This window comes from Cibotium barometz, chromosome 10 (genome assembly GCF_041138505.1).
Source record: "Cibotium barometz isolate CiBa-2024 chromosome 10, ASM4113850v1, whole genome shotgun sequence".
In the NCBI taxonomy this organism is placed as follows: domain Eukaryota; kingdom Viridiplantae; phylum Streptophyta; class Polypodiopsida; order Cyatheales; family Cibotiaceae; genus Cibotium; species Cibotium barometz.
The window spans coordinates 23,598,282-23,620,670 of NC_141055.1; the positions used below are offsets into that span (position 1 = coordinate 23,598,282).

Consider the following 22,389-nt stretch of genomic DNA (forward strand, 5'->3'; position numbering starts at 1 on the left):
CTTGGTTGAGCTGCACGCTGTTGGGAGCGGAACGCCTCGACGGAGCTGAAGGCCTGGACAGAGCTCGATGTGTGGGAGACGGGGGCGTGGAGGCGTAGTCGTAGCGTGTACGGGGCTGTCGCAGCCGACGGTCGAAGATCTCTGCGTGCAGAGTCAGCTGCAGAGGGCGCAGCCACTGGGCGAGGAGGCGGCGGAGGTCCCCCCCTTTCTCCGCTTGGACCAGGAGGCAGAAAGCGGCGGCGGCGGAGGTCTGCGCAGTAGCGCCGCTGAAAAGGTTGTGCGGAACGGGCGGCGGCGGACCTCTAGCCACTAGTGCCGCCGGCTGGAGGTGGCGCTAGGAGGAGATGGACGGCAGCGGACGGAAATCCACAGGTGACGGATCTAGCCGACGGGAACTCACAGTCAACGGATCTGGCCGACGGAAATTCATAGGCGACTGCAGTGCTGGAAATCTGGTCGGCCAGGATTGAACTTCCAGAGGGGGCTCTGATACCAATTGTTGGTGTTGGACTCACACACTCACACACACACAAACCTGCACATTAGGGTTAGGTGCAAGATGGAGAAGCTCACACAGAAATGAGAGAGAGAGAGAGAGAGAGAGAGAGAGAGAGAGAGAGCCAAAAGTGTGGTAGCCACAAAATGCAAGTCAACCCTTGCATGTGTGTCACATCCATATAATATAGAAGTACAAAATATTATATGTAGAGTGTCCTTTCACACTTGATATCCAAGGGGAAAAACCACATGGGAAAAAGTGCCCTTGGTTAAGCCCTGTTCACACATAGCACTACCATAAGTGAGCATATGCCTACAGAGGACCCCTCTAGGGCGGAGGATTGGACCACTAGTGTGTCCTCTGGGAAGTATCATGTGAAAGAGTGCACAGAGTGGAAGCAAACAAGCACTAGAGTGTGCTGAGAGAGTGCAAGAGAGAGAGAGAGAGATATGTAGCAACTATGCTGAATATACTGAAGTGAAACAGTCCCAACAAGCAAGAGACATAACAAGTCTCATAAGTGAGGGAAGCAAAAGAAAGACTAGACTATGGGAAAAGAGGGAGGCAAGCCCACCTATTTATAGGTAAGTAGGGCTGGCCGATCGGCGAATGGACACCTGAAACTATCCGACTGGGCATGAAGTACCCGACTTGGGAAAAATGCCAAAAGGGGACTCCAATGATGAGTAGAATCTGGGGATGAATGTGCTAACACCCCCTCTCAGCACCAGACGTTGAACATACTCCGAGAAGCCGAAGATGAGGAGCCAAGGAAGCCTGAGAAACCGGCTTGGTGAACAAATGTGCTGCATTCTCCGCTGAAGGACAATACTCCAAACACAACAAGAACCCGTTCACGAACATAGTGATACTGAATCTCAATGTGATTCGTACGAGCATGAAACATAGGGTTCTTGGCGATGGCCATGCAACTTTGATTGTCACACCAAAGAAGAGTAGATCTGATAGGAGGAAAGCCAAGCTCCCCCAATAATCTCCACAACCAAATCGCCTCACATGTAGCATAACAAACTGCACGATACTCCACCTCTGTAGAGGAAAGCGCCACAGTAGGCTGCTTTTTACTACTCCATGAAATGGCTCTAGACCCAAGTGAAAAAACACAACCGGTGGTCGAACGCCGAGTATCTGGATCTCCAACCCAATCTGAATTAGACCATCCAAGAAGAGTGCATCCTTGGCCATGGAAGATGCCAAAGTCCAGAGTACCACACAAGTACTGAAGAAGTCTAAGAGCACACCACCAATGCTGCTGACGGGGTTTGGATGTGAAAGAACTCAATAAGCTGACTGCGAAACAAACGTCCAATCTGGAGTAGGCCAACCAAACCAAAAAACCGACGAGAACGTCCCAGATCAATCCTCAGAGAAGCATCAAGAAGAGAGCTTCTCACTAGTATCCATAGGAGAAGATACTAATCTGCATCCAGTCATCTGAAATCTGCCAAGTATCTCCCGTGTGTACTTCTGCTGAGAGAAGAAAATACCCTTAGGGGTCTGCCAAATCTGAAAGCGAAGAAAATAATGCAAAAGGCCAAGATCCGTCATCTCAAACTCTATCTCCAAAGCATCCATGATTGAGACCACAATGATAACAATCAACCCCCTCCCAAGGAGGATATAAAGGTTTGAATTTGCATGAGAACGGCGCAGGCCGAGCTTCTGAAAGAACTCATCAATCCACTGGTACCAAGCCCGCGGAGCCTGCTTTAGACCATATAAAGCTTTCTTTAGCCAGTACACCTGATCCTGTTTGCATGGAACAACAAATCCCGGTGGCTGATCAACATAAACCTTCTGTGTAAGCTCTCCATTCAGGAAAGCCGACTTGACGTCCATTTGGAATACGGGCCATCTATGATGTCGTGCAAGAGCAAGAACGGTGCGAATGGTAGTCATCCGGGCCGTTGGAGCGAAGGTCTCATCGAAGTCGACTCCAGGGCGCTGAGCATAACCCTCGGCAACCAACCTCGCCTTGTGCTTGTCCAAGCTGCCATCAGCTCAGAACTTCGATTTGCAGATCTAGCGCACACCAATCACCTTACACTGTAGTGGCCTAGGCGCCAAAGTCCAAGTGCCATTCTGTTCAATAGCATCTAGCTTTGCCTGCACATGAATAATAGAGGACATGAGAGCATAGTTAACAAACATGTTGCCCTCATGAATTTGTTTCCCTGAAACTCTGGAAGATTGCCTAAGAGAACCAGGTGGAGGAGCAGAAGGAAGCTCACGTAACCCATAATCACGAACTGTCTAGAAATACCATCTAGGCACAGATATGCTCGAACTCGAGGAGCAGAGTCATCATCATCTAACTGAGAATCCACAGTTGGAGGTGTAACAGAAGTAGGGGGAGGAGGCGGAGGAGGCGGAGGAATACGAAGCTGACAACCCCCCTCTGAAGATGTAGGAGTCTTGTTGAACACTACATCACGGCTCATAACAACTTTGCTGGTCTACTGATCATCTAGACGATATGCCTTGGACACAGTACCGAATCTGAGAAAAGTCCTGCGCTGAGACTTCGAGTCCAACTTGGAGCGATGCTCCTTAGGTACATGTAAATACGCCGAAAACGAGCATGTACAGCGCCTCACTCAAAGACGTGGTACTCATAGGACCACATAAGTCTGCATGAACAAGAGCAAGTGATCTCGAAGATCTGTGTGTCGCCTCCTTCAGAAAGGCGGCTCAGTGTTGCTTCCCTTGTAAACAAGAGGAACAAATGGAAGATGGAGCCTTGATGGTTAGTAAATCCTTAACCAACCTATCCTTCGAAGCTCACTGCAAAAGCTGATAGCTCAAATGGCCAAACCAAGCATGCGAAAGAGCTGAAGAAGAACCAGAAGAAAGCAAAGCAGTCAACTTGTACAAACCACTATCTTAGACTCCCTGAGCCAAGATGCTACCAGTCTCCTTATCACGAATGGTAATCTCATAACAAGAGAAGATCACCTCCGCACCCTGAGCTGTAAGAGCACTCACTGACATAGGTTAAATGCCAAATCTGGAATGTATAGAACGTCAGAGAAGTACCTCTTGTCCTCGGAGGAACGGAAGATGGGGATGGTGCCATGTCCATGCATTGGCACGGAAGAAGAATCACCCAAAGTGATCTTGCCTGTCCTGGCAGTGAAGTCCTTGAACCAATCTCAATGGGGTGTCATGTGAGCAGTAGCAACTGCTATCCACAATCCACGACTGCGACTGAGAAGTCACAAGAGCAAGTACACGACGAGTACCTGCTAATAGAAGAATACCATCATCCTTCCTGGTCTGAGACACTGCTGTAGAGGAAGAGTTCTTTGCTTCTTTATCTTGCTTCTTCTTGTGACATTGGGGCGATTTATGACCCTTCTTGCCACAATAATGACACTCAATGTCCTTGTTTTTAGAAGATCTGTTTTTGTCTGTCTTTATTCTTGTCGTTATCCTTGGAGTTCTTGTTAGAACTCCCTTTCCCTTTCTTCTGTTGATTCTTCCCTTTATCTCGTGCAGCCAAAGCTCCATCAGAACCACCAGAGGTGCCAGTCCACTCCTCAAAGCGAGACTCAATCTGCATAATGGAGGGGAGAACTTCCTCCCAAGTATCTGGAATAGGATGAGGAGAAGAAACAAGAGACTGAAATAAGCATCAAACCTCTCTGGAAGCTTGGAGAGAAGCCGAATAGCCATATCCTCTGTAGAGATATCCTTGCCACAAACAGCAAGCTCGTCCCGAAGATCTTTCATCTTCGAGATGAAAGCAGATAAAGATGGAAAGGAAAAAACTGACAAGTTCATAAGCTGCTTTTCCAAAGCCAAAATTTGTCCCGATGACTTAATCTTATAAAGATTTGCAATGCCTTCCAAACTTCATGTGCAGCGTCTGCTGTACGCACATGAGAGAGAACAGAATCTTGACAATTCAGCATCAGAAAAGAGAAAACACGATGATTTGCTTGCCAAATATCAATCTGTGCCTGAGTCACACCACCAGAAGCAAGGGTGGGAGGGGTGGCATTGGCAGGTGTAACAAGCCAATCCTAGAGATCCACACCACGCAAGGCTGATTTCACCTTCACCTTCCACAAAGTGTAGTTGGAGCCATCCAACTTTGGTCTTGCCGTGAAGAGTCTAGACTATAGTGAAAAGGGGGGAGACGGTCCATCTGGAGGTTGTGTGCATCAAACCAGTCGGATACCTCTAAGTACCATACTGGCAAGGATAATGATGGCGATGGCGCTGATGAGGTGGACAGCAGTCCAGCCAACCTAACCTGCTCCCTCTTCCTCTTCTCGTAAGCTGATCCCTATCGAGAGTGTATACATGCTGGATGTAGGTGATGGTTTGAAAGAGGGCATCTATGGCCAGTGAGGCCACCCCAAATTCTGCCAGCACAACCTTATGTGGCACCGACATCTTACTTCTGATCATGCGTGACAGCATCATGATCTTTAGCCTCTCTATGCTCTTCCAGGTAGCCTTCCCTAGCCCTAGTCCCCAAAAAGTTGCACCATACATGGCTGCTGGGCGTACCAAAGTGTCAAAAATCCCTGGAAGTGGTCTTGGTGCTTCTCTAGATGGGCTAGGGTACGTGGCCTTGTGCTAGTCAATCAGTGACAGCCATGCCATGGTCATGCAAAAGTGGGGACTAGTAAAGGTCACTCCGAGGCATACATACCTCTTTCCACAAGGGCATCCTTGTACAAGAAGGATAGCTGTGATAGATGTGTTAACAACCATGAGAGAGAGAGAGAGAGAGAGAGAGAGAGAGAGAGAGAAAGATATATTAACGTCTCCTAAAGGCCGAAATGGTCCATGAGACCAAAACAAGGTACAACTGACGATGATGATGTCTCATCATAACAAATCTGAAAGAAAGAATGAAAATAGTAACATCCTAAGAGAGCTAAGAGCTGAAAGCTGAACCGCTGAATCGTCGCGGTAAACTCCTCCGGTGGTGGGCAATGATGGCTCGAATGTGCCGATGGTGAGGGAGTCCTGGACGCGATCCTCGTGGTCGTGGGCGTCTCGTTCTATAGATGGCAATGGCTCTATCCAGGGTGACTCCTCTGGAGGGTGGTCTGCCAGGTAGGCCTGTAGATGGATGGGGGAGTAGAGGTTGGTGGGGTTACAGTGCTGGCTCTGAAAAAATCTGTGAGGGCTCTTTGTCTAGGCGGCTCTGGTCCCACTGCCCTCCTGTCCCTCAATAGGCTCTCTCTGTGGTGTCTAAGCTCAAGTATGAAGAGCCCTAAGCACCTTTGGTCCTCAAAGTCCATGATCCGATGCAATGGTCCAAAGCCTTCACGGAACAGGCAGTGGTACCTCCCTCGGATCTCATAGTAGACAGTACAACGACATATATAGTGTTCCTCCGACTCCACCTCCCTCCTGATGGCAAAGTTGGCATATGCGGTCCTCTAGTGATATATCCTCATATTGACCTGTCTCTATCCTTAGCCGGTGTGAAGAGGTGCGAATCTGTCCAATAGCACTCTGAATACCATGTGAGAGGTGTGTGTCCATGTAAGCATGGCGTATAATAAACCCGTCCGAAGAGAGGGGTAGAAAATGACTATGGTAGTGTGCCATTTTCATGCCCAACGGCTGCGGGGGCCTGACCCATGTCCTCTCTGTATCTAGTCTCACAATGTCCATCCTGATCACCCGATTCAGCTCTGAACGGTTGAGATCTAAGAATGGGCAGTCCAGGCTGTAAGCAAAAGGTGGGAGTGCATCAATACCCATGCCATGCAAGGCCAGCCATGTGCGCGTTTGGGCATACCAACACTGGGTGTCTCCCTCATCTGCAAGCTGTTTGGAGGAAGTGAGTGCTAGGCGAGGGTATTTCTGCTGAGGGAGCTCCCATATTCTATGGAGAAAAGTAACTCCACGGAACAAAGCCTCAGTAACCACTGGGACAGCCCCCATCTGTGCCCTGATGATCTCATGTGGTACAGATGACTTGCTCCGAATCATGCGTGCAATCATCATCACTAATGGCCTCTCCATATGCTGCCATCATCACTAATGGCCTCTCCATATGCTGCCATCCATCGTAATAGTCTCTCTCTGGTCCATCCTGTCCTGCCAATGGCTCCCTCCTCTTATGGAAAAGACTAGGCCCCCATATCTCCGCTCCATAGAGAAGTGTCAATGTAAGGAGAGTGTCAAATAGCCATAGTTTCGTGCATGGTTTCTGAAACTGTGTGTCTGCGCACTGTCTCTCAAGTGCCCCCAAAGCTGCAAATCCTCGTGCTAGTCTAGCCTCTGCTGCCTCCCTCATAAAAAACCGTGGCCCTCTGAAGGTCACCCCCAGGTACACATAGGATCTGACATACTCAACTGGCTCTCCTCTAAACGTAAACTGCGTCTCTGTTCTATTCACCCATGCTTGTGTGGTATTAAATGTCATAACCTTGGTTTTAACAAGGTTCACTAGAGAGAGAGAGAGAGAGAGAGAGAGAGAGAGAGAGAGAGAGAGAGAGAAATGAAATGTTATATTAACGTCTTCAAAAGGCCATAATGACCTATGAGACCAAAAAGTTACATCATGGTGGATCTGATACAATGTCTGGATAAAAAACCAGAAAATGAAAAATAAAGAGAGAGAGAGAGAGAGAGAGAGAGAGAGAGAGTCATCTTAAAGATCTAACATCTGAATGCTTAAACTTTGCAGCTGGTCGATCGATGTCACGTTTATGCAAGGTTCAAATTCTCTCTCTGTATGTGTGTCTGTGTGAGAAAGAAAGAAAGATATATTAAGCGTCTACTAAAGACCCAATGGGCCTATGAGACCAAAGTGGTACAATAATGTCCATGGCATATCTCATCATGGAATGGAAAATAAAACAGAATGAAAACATAAATATAGCTATCTCACTGGGGTGATACAAAACTGTCCATGGAAACTCGTCATGGAAAACTAAGAACATAAAAACATGGGAGCAACATCAGCTCCGAGAGTAGATGGTATACCACTCTCCAAAATGTCAAGCATGGTGTTGACGAGTATGGCCGAGAGGTCTCCCTCAGCTGTGTCACGTGGAAAGGTAGCTCGATGGCGGTGGAGCATGTCCTGGATCTGGAGCTGATGAGGTGATCGTGGCCGACGGGGGGGTCGAGGGCGTCGGGCGCGCTGGAGTGCAGAGGCTTGGTCCGAGGTAACTCCTCTCTGGCGAGGTAGGTCCAGAGCAGCTCGGGAGGGTCCACAAGATCCACTACGTCGGTTTCCTCCACCTCCTGGGTCCGGAAGAAACTGGTGATGGTTGGCTGCCGAGGGAGGGGACGGGGTGGCTGGGGCCTGTGTCTCAAGTTATTAGAAACTCACCATAGCTCCCTATAGGAGCACCTTTCTAGCATAAGGCTAGACCAACGGGTTTTGGATGATGGCTTCTCATTTTGTTTAGCAGGACCACCCTGACAAATTGATGAAAATATGTAGGTGTTTGTACATCCTTTTTTATTAGAAACTTACCATAGCTCCCTATAGGAGCACCTTTCTAGCATAAGGCTAGACCAACGCAATGCCTAAACCACCAGCACCATTTATCGGTCAAACTAAGGTGCCAGGATCTGCACCCACATGGGAATGATCACCAATGGTTGTAATCCTCACATATATAGCTACTAGTTGAGAGTGTCCTTGACTTGTAGCCACTTTATACTAGCTCAATAGTTTTTAACTACCAATACTCGATTGCTCCACTGATTAGCATTAGTCGAACCTCCTGAGTTGAGCCATTAATCAGCATTTGTCTATACCTCATTAGTACTGCAAGTCCAGTGATGTATGTAGGCATATTGTAAGATTGTCGTTGTGTGCTTTATAAAGGTGGTTGAAGAACTTCAGCTGCGGCACAAGAGAATTTCAGTGAAAGCAATGGAGGTCGACCTATCTTCTACAGCTTCAATTTTGAAGTTTACTGAAGCTATTGAAGAGCTGTTGAAGACACCGCATGGATCTATGTCACTGCAGTTACTTATCAACAATGCTGGCATACTTGCTACAACTGAAAGAAAAACATCAGAAGGATGTGAGTGGTATGGTTTTCTCATCCCTTCTATTTTTATTTTCTATTGTTTGTCTCAGTAGACAAATATCCTTTGCTGGTGGTGGGATTTGAACTTGGGCCCCTGGGCGACAAGCATGAGCAGTTTATTGCTAGACCAACTCACCGGCAACGGTATTTTTTAGTTAAGTAATTTATTGGAAGATGCGTGTCAAATCTTGTAAACCAATTTCTACTCTGTATGATAGGTAAGGGTGAGATAGTCTACGCTTTGTGAGCTAGTTAAGCCACAGCGATGAGTCAGGTAAGGTGCGGAGACAGTTTCAAGGCATGAATTGTGTTTGATGCATGATTAGGGCAAGGGATTTAAGTAGAGGGGTATAATGATTCAGGGGAATCATTCGATTGAAGACTTCACGTTTTGTATAAAGAAAGTAGAGAAAAACTTGTTGCTTTGTGAAGGTTGGTCTTTCCTACCATGAGTCTAGCCACGTTAGTACACTTTAACTCGCTATTTGTGAAAAGTTATCCCAGGTAAGAGCCTCTCGTGATGGTGTCGGTTTCCCTTCTTGCGAGAGGACTTCGCTGATAGCTGATCCAATAACATCAATGTCTACTTCAAAATCTATATGCAAAATTTGGTAGTTGAAGGATGGGTGCATGAGCCAAGGCATGATTGTCTGCCTTCTTCATATATCTTGAATGAGCCTATGCAAGGCTGTTAGGGAATTAGTCAACGCAATCGGCATGACAGTCCCTACTTGAATTAAATGTCATCTTTGAAATATCACTCTTTTTTTTTTTAACTCTGATTTTCTAATCACTTGACTTCATGTCAGTCTTTGAGTTTCATCAATCTCCTAGAACTAGGATACTTGTTTTTCATAGTGAGTTGATTTAGACCTCTATAGGTGATGCATAACTGGAAGGTTCCATCCCTTTTCTTCCGAAATAGTATCAAAATTCCCTAAGGTGATACACTTGGGCCTGATGAATCCTTTCCTTATCATTTGACTGATTTGTTTTGTCGAGTTCTATGCACTCAGGCACTAATATTTTTCATGCCTATTAGCCACTAGTTGTGTTCTTTGAATAAACCCTATCTCGTAGTCAATTTTCCTATGTGAATGGCATTTGAGTAAGCTATTCCATGAAGAGATTCTCTAACTTTTGTTGTCAGTCCCTGGTCCCTCTTTTTACTATCATCATTGACTTGAATAGAGGAAATGATTTGTCTGAAGGGGCTTTGTGGGGTCCAAAGGTTGAAGGCCTGGGGGTGCAGGTAGAGGAAAAGCCAAAGGGTGCAAGCTGAACAGAGAGAAGAGAGAGATGTTGCTGAAATAGTGTTTTCTGTACATATGTATCAAGATGTACATAGATCCTATCTAATCATGGCCTCCAAAAGGTAACATCTATGCCTATGACCTGTCCCACCTCTAAGGGATTAGATGACTACACAATGAACTGCTCTAGCCTATTTATAGGCTCATGGAACCGGCCCTACCTGTACCCGACTGCTGTTGGCCAGGTCCTTGGACAACAAAACACCCAAAAATCCCAAAAACAGACTGGTTAATGCCTAAAAAGGCTCCTAAATCCTAGCTAAAATAGAGGGTTATCGCTTCTCCTCGTAGGTGGGTGGCTCTCCTGGAAGAGTGACGGGCAGAGAGCCTCCCAATCTTGGAATCCACCACCCAGCTAGCAAAGGAGTATCGTGTAGAGCTCTAATAGAGGAGCTTCCTCCGAATATTCAGGAGGGGGCGATCTGCTGCTCTGTAGTAATGTAAGTGCCCACGTGGCACCCAAGATAGCGAGCCGTGATGCCACTGGAACCCATTGAAAGGCCTCTATTGTTGCCAAGTTGGCGTGGGAGAGGCGCCAACCCAAAAGCCACATGACTTGTGCCAGTTGATGTGTGCACCAGAGGCTAGGTGGAACTCCTCGACATCAGTGAAGCTGGAGGTTTCCTTCCAAGCCGGAAGGTAAGTTGGAGTATCATTGGCGAACTTGCATCAAGAAGCTCCTCCAGGGTACGGATGGGTAGACTGATGCTCTTAAGCAAGTGTCCTGCTGCCAAGGAAACTATTGATCACCTCCGCTGCGACAAAGGAAGAGAAAAGGGCCAAGGGGTAGTCGTGCCGCAATCAGGAAGTGATCACCCCTCACGCCTTGTGTGAGAACCTGGCTATTGGGCTGAGGAGCAAAAGAGCAGAAACCATCAAGCTGAAAAACCCATCCGTAACATCGTACCCTCCAAGAAAATCCAATCCACCTTGTCATAGCCTTTCTTGACGTCAAGCAGTAGGGCTACGATATCCTCTGTGCTTAGCTGGGCAGGTGCCACCGTCTCCGAGAAGGTAGAGATGTTATCCAAGATGCTTCTATCCCGAATGAAACCCGTTTGGGTGTCATAAGTAAGATCAGGGAGGTGGGGCTCGAGTTGCAAGCTGATCGCCTTGGTAAGAATTTTGTAGGCTGTGCCAAGGAGAGTGATGGGATGTCACTGATGAATCTTCAGCCCTCTTTGGGGATAAGATGGATGAGACCAAAACGTATGTTTTACTGGCCTAAGATAAAGTCATATGTCTAGGCATTCCTGCCTTAACATGGGAATCCATGATCTTCTGTTTACTCCAAATTGTAATGTATTTCCTCTCTTTTTCACCTCTGGTGCGTATGTCTGGAGAGCACTCTATTCTTGGACTGAAGGGCTTCCCTGTGGGCCGGTTTGTAGTAGTAGAGTGCTAGCAGGTAGGGCCCATGAAGCGGAGTACAGGAGGTATGCAGGCAGGGCAGTGGCGTGCTGCAAGGAGGAGAGGAGATTATTATGTCGTTGCCTTGGGGGCTTGAGCAAGGGTGGGTGGGAAAAGAGGGGCAGAGGGGCTCGCGCGCAGGTGGCACACAGTGAAGAGGGCGCAGAGAAAGTGTTGGGCGGCACACAGTGGAGGGCACAAGCACATAGTGAAAGGGAGGCGGAGGGGGTCGTGCGCAGCGTGGCACACAATGAAGAGGGCACAAGGGAAGTGGCGGGCAGCGCAGCACTTAGTGAAGAGGGCGCAGGGGAAGAGAGAGAGAGAGAAATGAAATGTTATATTAACGTCTTCAAAAGGCCATAATGACCTATGAGACCAAAAGTTACATCATGGTGGATCTGATACAATGTCTGGATTAAAAAAAAAGCCAGAAAATGAAAAATAAAGATGATACTACTGGCACCTAGTAATGAAACTGGAACTGGAAGGTAAACAGAAACCCTTATAGGGTGTGAATATAGTGAGGGGGGGGTACGCTATGGAGGTGAGTGGAATATAGTGAGGGGATACAATATCATGTGGGACGGAGGGGTACACTATGGAGGTGCCTCCATCTCATAATATGTGCCGCATCGAACGCTGGCGGATCTCCTCAATATCCTCTGTGGTCAGCACCCTGACTCGGTGTCCCGCATGCCTCGCAAGAATAATCCGAATCCGCCGCTGCAACCTCCGTCTATGCTGGGATGCCCTCCTCCGTAGTCGTGGGCGTCTGGACCACCCAAGCTCAATCGCACGATCAATTAGTGTACCTCTGGTGTGGGCGGTATCCATGTCCTGCTGCTGCTGTGGTCTGTAATGTGCCTCTGAGTCTGGCTCTCTGTGCGCCTAAGCAGGCTATCTCTATGTCTCCGCAGCTCAAGCAAGAACAATCCCAAACACCTCTGGTCCTGGTATTCCATGACTCTGGAAAGTGGTCCAAAACCCTCTCTGAATAAACAGTGGAAACGACCACGTATCTCATAGAGAGAGAGAGAGAGAAATGAAATGAAATGATATATTAACGTCTTCAAAAGGCCAAAATGACCTATGAGACCAAAAAGGTTACAGCAATTGGTGGATCTGATACAATGTTTGTGTAAGAAAAGCTAAAACAACTAAACAACTAACTGAAACTGAAACAACAACTATGAGGAAAAGTAAGGTACTAGGAGCTCCTAATGGATAACATCTGGGAAGGAAAACTCTAGCAACAAAGGTAAGCATCATATACATCACTATCCAAAGATGTCTCTCATCGGTCGATGGCGGATATCCTCAATGTCCTTCATGGTGAGTACTCTGACTGGACGTCTCCCATGCCGTGCTAGTATGGTCCTAATCCTCTGTTGTAGTCTCCGCCGGTGTCGAGATGGGCCTCTCATCTTGGGGTGCCTGGACCGCCCCAGCTCTATAGCCCGATCAATCAGTGTACCTCTGGTGCAGCTATACTCTGGGAAACTTTTATTAACGTCTTCAAAAGACTAGGGTCTATGAGACAAAAAAAGGTGTTACAATGTATCCAAGTGTTACACTGATCCTGGTAAAACAGAAAAATAAAACACTGGAAAAAGACTGCTAGCTGCAAATGCAAGTAGCATCCTCAGGAATACATCATCAGGAATAGAATAGCACGATGACCCAAGGTCCAAGGAACATCAAGCTAGTGTGGTTGGTGGAGAGGTCTCATCATCATCCTCAGGAACTGTGTAAAGGGCATCAATGTCCACATGTCCTGTATGGGTATCTCTGTATCGCTGGAGCATCTCTTGGACTTGGAGCTGACGAGTGGAGTGTCTATGCGGCCTAGTAGGTCTTGGACGCCTAGCTCGCTGCATCTGAACTGACTGGTCTACTGTAACCCCGGGGAAACGGAGAGGCTGTTGTGTGCACTGTCTGGGTCGTTTGAGAGGTGGGGGGGTCCTGGGTGGTGGGTTCCTCTGTCAGGCGACGGGAAGAGGTTTCTTGGATGTGGGAGAAAAAAGCTCATGATCCGAGGCTGCGCGGTATCTGTGCCTGGACGTTGTCGGCGTGATCCAAGCAGCTGGTCCATGTGTTTACGCAACTCCAGAAGGTAGAGCCCAAGACAATGTTGATCCGGATAGTCAATGACTCTGGATAATGGCCTAAAACCCTCTCTGAACAGACAGTGGAATCTCCCACGTATCTCATAATACACTGGGCATCTGCAAACATAGTGTCCTCAGTCTCCACCTCCAGGGAACAAAGTGTGCATATGCGGTCCACTCTTATCAATATCCTCAGCTCTCCTCGTCTCCACTCTAAGCCTGTGTGAAGAGACCCAGATCTGCCCAATAGCTATCCTCATGGCATGTGACATATGTCAGAATAGGTACCCAGGCTTCTAAATGAAGCCATTAGTTGTGAGCCGTAGAAACCTCTCTATAGAGTTGCATCTTGGTCCCAAGATGCTCGGGTGCCTCCAGTTGTGAGAGGCCAGGTCGTATGAGGTGGTTAATCTCCTGATGTGTGAGAGGCAAGAGGGGGGCATCCAAGCTATAGTTGAAGATAGTTGAAGGGTGGAAGGCTGTCAATCTGGAAACCATGCATCTGGAACCATCTCGACACCCTAGCATACCATGAATTGGGCTGACTATTTGTCGCAAGTCTCCATGATGACTCAAGTGCTAAGTTTTAGACATATGGCACAAGCGCGTTGGTCATATGAATATTCAGTGACTCAAGTCTATGCAGGCCCAAAATATTGTTGCAAGTTTGCCAAAGTTTAAGGTTGATGGTATGTATAAGGTATGTGAAGCATGCCAGCTTGATAAGTAGGCCAAACATGCTTTCCTACATGAAAATCATGTCAGTGCAAGGCCATTAGATGTCATACATTTAGATGTACGAGGATCGCCGAACACTGTAACAATTGCAAGTTGCAGGTATTATATTACATTCATTGATAGGAAAGTGTGGGTTTACTTCATGAAGGAGAATAGTGAGGTATTGTGTGGTAATTGTTAGGGTCAAGGGGGTCCCCAGCCTTGTGGATTGGGATAATGGTGTTGGTGGTCCAACAGGGTGAGAGGCAAAGGGCTAGGTTAAAGAGATCAGCAAGGAAAGGGGCAATGGTATTACAGGCATGGGAGATGTGCTCAGCTAGGAGGTCTTCATGGTCCGTGGCTTTGCGAGGCTTCATCTTTTTTATGGCTTTGGTTACATTTTGGATGGTGAACAAGGTGGCTGAGGTAGGACGAGGAACATGAGATAGATTTGGTGGAGTGGTGTTGGGAATTTGGTATAGGCTTTGAGCATGCCTATGCCGAACGGTTGGGTCTTTGATGGGAGTAGGAGATTGGCGCTCAAGGAATTTCTTCAAAGCCTCCTCGCTATCCTTGCTAAGAAGCAAGCTATAGAACTCATCCTCTCGTTTGATGAGAAAAGCCCTCTTCTTTCCGCGAGTGAAGCGTTGGAACCTCCTCTCCACTTGACGGGGGATGATGTGGCCCAATGCTTTGTGTTGGAGGACACTCTTTTGTACTGCCTGTCATTCCTCATTATACCGGCTATGGTGTGGCATGGATCCACAAGGGGGCTTTGAGGAAGAATGATGGCTGGTGGGAAAAGAGTTACTGGCAGCATCATGTAGAAGGTCAGAAAGCTGAGTAGTAATAATAGAGAGGGGGGCTGAGAGATTAATAGTTGAGCGGTATGAATCAAGGTTGGATTGGTAGACTCCATCAAGGGCATGATCAAAGTGTACCTTGGTGAATGATGAACCGGGGGTAAGGGCTGGCTGCTTGGGGACAGAAATGGCTATGGAGAAGGTGAGGAATGCATGATCAGCAAGAAGGGGTGGCGGGGAGATATGGAAATCATGAATGTAACGGGTCAAGGTTGGGGAGCCCATGAGATAATCCATCGTACTGGAACCTCCTTTATAGGTAAAGCAAGTGAGGCGACCCGAGGCTGGCCATTGGGCCAGCCCATTGAAGATAACCAGCCCATGTGCTGATCCCATCTCTAAGAAGAACCTGCCAAAAGCTGTGATGGGACAGACATCTTGTGACACTCTCTGGAAGCCCATCTTTTGCATATCCACATCCCGTAAGAGAAAGTCATCTCCCCAAAACTCAAAGAAACTAGTTTGGGAGCTCTGAGTGGGTGCATTGAAGTACCCCAACAATAGGATATCTCCCTCTGTGTAGAGAACTCCAAGATGTCAGCATACATGTCTAGAAATGGGGATTTCCCATCAGTGGGTGAAAATCTGGAAGTTTCAGTTGGGAAGTAGCAAATGGCTATGAAGATGGGGTTGCCTCCTGACTTGAGTCACATGCAGCATGCCTGCTCGTCTTTGCGAGCCACTGAAATGATGCTGCGGAGGTGTGGCTTAAAGAGGACAGCCACCCCTCCCCAACCTCGAACTCCTCCACATGTCTGTCTCCCCACGGTATGTTGACTCCTAGACATATCCGGAGATCTCTAGTAGCCCCCTCTCAGGACTTTGGTGAGTATCAGTGTAGAAGACCATCTCCTTGCCTGTGTAAGTGTTTGAGAAACCTCATGGGTTTGACCTTAGCATGCCATCGCAATTCCATACAGCCATATGTATGCCATGTGTGGTCCCATAGACCCCGCGTTCCTATTCGGGCCGTGAGTCTAAGATGATGGAGCGGCCATCCCTCCATATTGCTCATTTGCCTGCCTTGCGAGCTTCTAGAATGGCTGGCATGGCTGCCCTTCTTTGTTCGAGTTGAAGTGGCGTGAGATCATCCCCAAGGATCACTCAGGGTGTAATACCTTTGAGCTTCCCCTGGTGTTTAAGTTCGAAGAGAGAGAAGAAGAAGAAGAAGTAGAAGAAGAAGATATATTAACGTCTTGCAAAATACCCCAATGGGTCTATGAGACAATAGGTGTACAATGTGTCCATGGAATCTCATCATGGAAAAGAAAACATGACAAAAAAGAACTAACACTAATCCCTAGGTAAATGTAGAGATGTATGGATCATCATCGTCATCCTCATAATGGAGGACCAACCTCATCATCATGGAGAGAGAGAGAGAGAGAGAGAGAGAGAGAGAGAGAGAGAGAGAGAGAAACGAAATGAAATGAAATGATATATTAACGTCTCTAAGAGGCCATTGTGGCCTGTGAGACCAAAACTGAGAGTACATCTGAAGTTGGTGTCTCATCAAAGAGAACAACTAAATGAGACTCTAAAAAGTACAATAAACTGATTGTCCTACAGTTATAAGAACACAACTGTAAGACTCCGAGATGATACTGAGTAGAAAATACTGGAAAATACTGAAAATGTATATCAGGTAGATCCATGTATGCTGATGAGTTGAAGTGTTGCCTTCTCCTTAGATCAAGTATCTCCGCCATGGGGCTGTCTAGAATGGAGAGGTCGTAGAAGCGAGGTAGGCGCCTCTGATGCCGAGCAATAATGGCTCTGATCTGGCAATGGTGAGGATGCCGTGGTCGGGATCATAGTGGGCGTGGCCGACGAGCACGACATAAGATAACTGCTCTATTAGTGGTGACTCCCTGGGCGTGGTCGGTGCCCTGATGGCCCAATGGAGGAGGTATCAAAAGGTGTGTGGGCTAGGTTGCTGGTGCTGGTACCGAAGAAATCTGTCAGGTCCTCTGTCTAGGTATATCATGGCTCGGCCTCCTGTCTGCCAAGAGGGTCTCTCTGTGTCTCCTGAGCTCAAGTAGAAACAATCCCAAGCATCTCTGATCCTCAAACTCCATGACCCTGCGTAACGGCCCAAAACCCTCTCGGAAGAGGGGGTGATTATCTCCCTCAGATCTCATAATAGACTCTACATCGGCAAATGTAGTGTTCCTCTGTCTCTACCTCCTGGTAGCATAGCTGACAAACGCGGTCATCCAAGATCTGATGCACATATCTCCCTGTCTCAATCCGCAGCTGGTGTGATGAGGTCCGGATCTGTCCAATGGCACGTCGTATCCCATGTGATAGGTGTACATCCATGTACGCCGGGTGGGTGATAAAATCATCCGGTGAGAGGTGTAGAAAACGGCTCTTGTAATGAGCCATTTTCGTTGCCAAGGGCTCAAGGGGGCTAGTCCATGTCGTCTCTGTGTCCACTCTGATGATATCCATCCTGATCACGCGGTTTTGCTCTGAGCGGGTGAGATCCAAAAATGGACAATCTAAACTGTACTGAAAGGGTGGTAGTGCCTCTATCCGGAAACCATGTAGGTCAAACCATGATCTCATCTGAGTGTACCAACAATGAGTATCTCCATCCTCTGCCAACTGTATGGATGAGGTCAATGCCAATCGGGAGTACCTCTGCTGAGGGAGCTCCCATAGCCGTTGTAAAAAGGTAACTGCCTGAGATAGGGCCTCGGTTACTACTGGTGGGGCACCCAACAGCTCAGCCCGAACAATCTCATGTGGTACTGATGATTTACTCCGAATCATGCGGGCAATCATCATTATCAGTGGTCTCTCCATTTGCCTTCATCCCTCATCTGACCCTCTCTGAGATCTGTGATGTATACTGGGCCCCCAAATTGGAGCGTGACAAGCGTATCAAATAGCCACAATTTGGTGCGTGTCTCCTGAAATTGTATGTGTGCACACTGCCTCTCAAGTGTCCCCAAGGCTGCATGCCCTCGAGCTAATCTAGCTGCTGCTGCCTCCTTCAGTGAGAAATGCGGTCCTGTGAAAGTAACTCCCAAGTAGACATGACCTGACGTACTCTTCCGGCTCCCCTCGGAAAGTGAACTGAGGCTCTGATCTCGTCACCCATGCCTGTGTGGTGTTAAACACCACAACCTTGGTTTTCCCAAGGTTCACTGTCAGATCTCTATCCGCACAGAAAGCCTATAATGCATCCAGGTGTCTCTGTAATCCCTCCGGAGAGTCTGAGATTAGAACAATATCATCAACATATAACAAGATAAGTATCAACACCCCTGCCAGGCATGCCCCTGGGCCTCCCAATCTGTCTACATAATCAGAGACCGCATCAATGTACAGTCCAAAGAGGGTGGGCGATAGAGCAGGCATCCCTGCTTCACCCCTATCGTGCTGGTCACCCTATCAGATAGTCCGCCTTGAGCTCGGACTCACAGACTCATACAAAGCATATATCCCCCATTGCATATCCAGGGGTACCTCAATGTCATGCAATCTGTGCATAAGCCTGGCACGTGGTACGGTATCGAAGGCTTTGTGGAAGTCCACAAAGTAGCAGTATATCCTTCTCTTCTGTGCCCTGCCCTCTTCAATAAGTGCCCGAAGTGTCAGTATGTGATCCAAGGTAGTAAATCCTCTCCTGAAGCCAGCGTGTCCATGTGCTCAATGACCATGCCTCTTTGCCCATCGGCTTAGCTCCGACTCCAATATAGAGCCATATAATTTGGCCAAATAATGACCAATCATGATCGTCCTGTAGTTGCCTGGTACCATGGGGTCCCCACTCTTAAAGAGTGGTACAATGATATGCTCTGTCCAGCTTGTCGGGAAACCCTCACAAATGGCACGATTAAACACATGTACGATGAGCGGAGCCAAAGTGTCTCGTGCACATATGAGAAGTGCTCTCCAACTAGCCGATCATGATCATGTGCCTTTCCATTCTGTAACCTGTCGCATCTAGCACCATCCGCATAGTAAAAAAGGTGCTGCTAGCCGGTCTAGCTCCCAGTGGAGGGGGGGTGGGGGGCTGTCCTAGTGCATCATATAGCTCTCATTACTCATGATTATGCATGACAACATCATTACTTGTGGCCTCTCTATGCTCCTCTAGTGATCCTTCCCTAGGCCTGGCCTCCAAAAGGCTGCACCATACATAGCTGCTGGTCGTACTAGAGTATCAAAGAGAGCCAACACTTACCCTTGCAAGTCGGTTAGTGGCAACTGAGAGAGAGAGAGAGAGAGAGAGAGAGAGAGAGAGAGAGAGAGAGAGAGAGATAAGGAAAGATATATTAAGTATCTACTAAAGACCCAATAGGCCTATGAGCCTAAAGTGATACAAAAATGTCCATGGCATATCTCATCATGGAATGGAAAATAAAACAGAAACAAAACATATCTATCTCACTGGGGTGATACAAAACTGTCCATGAAAACTCATCATGGAATACAAGGAACATGAACATGAGAGGAGCATCAGCCCCCAATAGATTTGTATACCACTCTCCAAAATATCAAGCATGGAGCTAATGAGTATGGCCGAGAGGCATGGTTGTTTCCGTATGGCGTACGGTGACATATCGTACGGCACGATACCGTACGGACTCATACGGATTTTTTCAGAAAAAAAAAAGTTTAAAATTTAAAAAAAAAATTTACTTTTTTTGGTAGGTAATAGTCTTTCTTTTGCTTATCTATGGCTGTTTGAGCCTCCTCTGTACTATGATGCTTCCCTCCTTTCTAAATTACTCCATATCTGGACTTGGAAATACCTAAGTTTATAAGTATTTTTTAAAACACCGTATTTTATCGTATGATAAGAAATTTTTTTATATCGTACTGTATTTTCCCATACGGTAGCGTATCGTACGAATCGTACTGTATCGTACCTGACAACTATGCCGAGAGGTCTCTCTCAGCTATGTCACGTGGAAAGGTAGCTCGATGGCGGTGGAGCATGTCTTGGATCTGGAGTTGATGAGGGGATCATGGCCAAGGTCCGGGGGCCCGAGGGCATCGGGTACGATGGAATGCGGAGGCCCGGTCCAAGGTAACTCCTCTCAACTGTCCAGAGCAGCCCGAGGTGGGTCCACAAGATCCACTATATGGGTGTCCTCCACCTCCTAGGTCCGGAAGAAACTGGTGATGGTTGGCTGGTGAGGGAGAGGTCGGGGTGGCTAGAGCCGAAGCTCTCTCAAGAAAGTGTCTCTGTGTTTGCGGAGCTCAAGTAGGAAGAGGCCTAGGCAATGCTAGTTCGGGAAGGCAATGATCCTGGAGAGTGGACCAAATCCCTCATGAAATAGACAGTGAAACCTCTCGTGAATCTCATAATATATTGGGCAGCTGCATATGTAATGCTCTTGTGTCTCAACCTCTTTGTGGCATAAGCGGCAGATCCCCTCCTCTCTGGGTCTCTGTTTGTGCTCCCCGGCCTTGAAGACGCACTCAGCTCTACTTGTCGCCACTCTGAGGTAGTGGGATGAAACCCGTATCTGGCCAATCGCAATCTGCATGGCATGAGACATGTGAACACTCTGGTAGCCCGGCTGCTGGATGAATCCATCCTCAGTGAGCATGAGGAAGTGATCTTTGTAGAAGTGCATCTTGGTTGGGAGCTCCGAAGGTGTGATCCATGTGCAGTGGGTGTAGAAGCTGAGAAGATCTAACCGGATAACTCGGTCGGTGTTCTCATGAGAGAGCCGGAGAAAAGGGGGAGTCTAGACTATAGTGAAGGGGTGGTAGGCGGTCCGTGCGGAGCCTATATACTGCGAAACAAGTGAAAACGAAGACATACCATACTCCAGAATGGCCCTCCAGTACTAGCTGTCTTGAGAACTCCAGAGCAAGCCTCGGTGCAATGAACTAGCATTGATCACTCAAGGCATGGAATGATAACATGGGTGTAGGAGCACCATCCATGAGCAAGAAGAAGGGCAAGGTTGCCATGAAAGCTTGTTAGCTTGTAATTTGGATTAGTATGAGTTAATTGTGATTAGCAGTTCACATTGGCCTATGTACCATGGCTCCCTTTTCAATTAATGTCCATCCTACTTAGCCTTTGGTCCATGAGCCTATGTCCCTCACTTACACTTGGCCCCTTGGCCCAATACAACTTATGCTTGGCCCTTGGTCTCATGTGTACAATGTGTCCACCGCTTCATTACAAACTATCCCCACCCAAATAGGTGTGTACAATGTGTCCACACCTATGTGTCCACCGCTTCATTACAAACTATCCCCACCCAAATATGTTTCGGCCTCGAAACATGCACAAAGTAAAACGATAGTATGGATGGTTTGCATAAGCATCAACATGAACCACTTCATACTTTTTTGCCAAAGCTGTCCAAAAGAGCATGATTTGAGCCTTTGAGACCTCCAAAACTTCATGTAATGCTCCCCAACTCATTGTCAATCATGGCTAAGAAGTGTATATGTCAATTGCATTCATTTGAACCTCTTTTATGCCTCATAACAGTAAATTACAGCAAGCTGTTTTTCACTGTTTTGACTTAAGAATCCACCTCGGATGCATCAAAAAGGTATTCCATCCCCTCCAACATAGAGACGGTCTACCATGTTGCTTCATCTTGAGGTAAATCTTTTCACTTGACAAGGTATTCACGCAAAGTGTGGTTGCGTAACACCTTCTCTCTTTCTCCCAACACCTTCTTGGGAATGTACTCCACTATGCCATCTTCACTCATGGGTGGAAACTTATTCAATACTTGCACCTCCTGCCCAACATATGCCTTCAAATGTGATACGTGAAAGACATCATGTATCCTTGTAGTAGATGGAAGTAGCAATTGATAAGCACTTCACCAACCCTTCTCAATACTTTGTATGGCCCATAATAACGGTGTACAAGCTTTGTGTAGGTACTGAAGGCACAGGAACGGAACGGAATGGAAATGAAATGACAATACAAGTGCAAAACAATGATAACCAAGAGTACTCACATGTAGACCAAGAGAGCTTGATGTTGATTGATTGTCTAAGACTAGAAAGTACAATGCCTTTATAGGATAGGCACACACACTCTAAGTGTCACATGTATATGGGATAAATCCCAATATGCCACATGGCACTTACACAAAGACTAGACATAAAACTCACTTTAGACACACTAGAACACTCACTTTGACTTCATGTTCTAACACCCCCCGATGAAGGCAAGGTGAGAGACTACTGGAATGAGCCAAGAACAGAACATGGCAATGACGGACTACCAACCTCCAAGTTAGAACTAGACATAGTTCCCACACAATCTCAGAGGCAAGTGAGCATGGCTCAGAGGCTAGTGAGCATGGTACAAATGACTCAGAGGCTCATCATGCATGGATGCATGAACAACTCAGAGGTCTAGACAACTGGAGCAACCTGAGATCCTATCAAAGACAATACATGACTCCACAATACATCCCCCTCCTGACT

At 47.3% G+C, this 22,389-nt stretch overlaps 1 protein-coding gene and 1 pseudogene across 3 annotated transcripts in view; one reads left to right on the forward strand and one right to left on the reverse strand.

Moving 5' to 3' along the window:
• LOC147634680 (NAD(P)-binding Rossmann-fold superfamily protein) overlaps window positions 1–22,389 on the forward strand; it is a 78,075-nt gene that overhangs the window by 22,695 nt on the left and 32,991 nt on the right. For all 3 annotated transcript variants that reach the window (XR_015266775.1, XM_086803821.1, XM_086803820.1), the window contains 2 exons: window positions 7,182–7,210; window positions 8,337–8,545. Coding sequence is in view for 2 of the 3 variants with exons in the window: in XM_086803821.1 (XP_086659947.1) it covers window positions 7,182–7,210; window positions 8,337–8,545 (238 nt within the window). In the remaining variant the exon portion in view is untranslated. The remainder of the gene's footprint in view (window positions 1–7,181; window positions 7,211–8,336; window positions 8,546–22,389) is intronic.
• LOC147634681 (uncharacterized) lies at window positions 5,296–7,134 on the reverse strand (annotated as a pseudogene).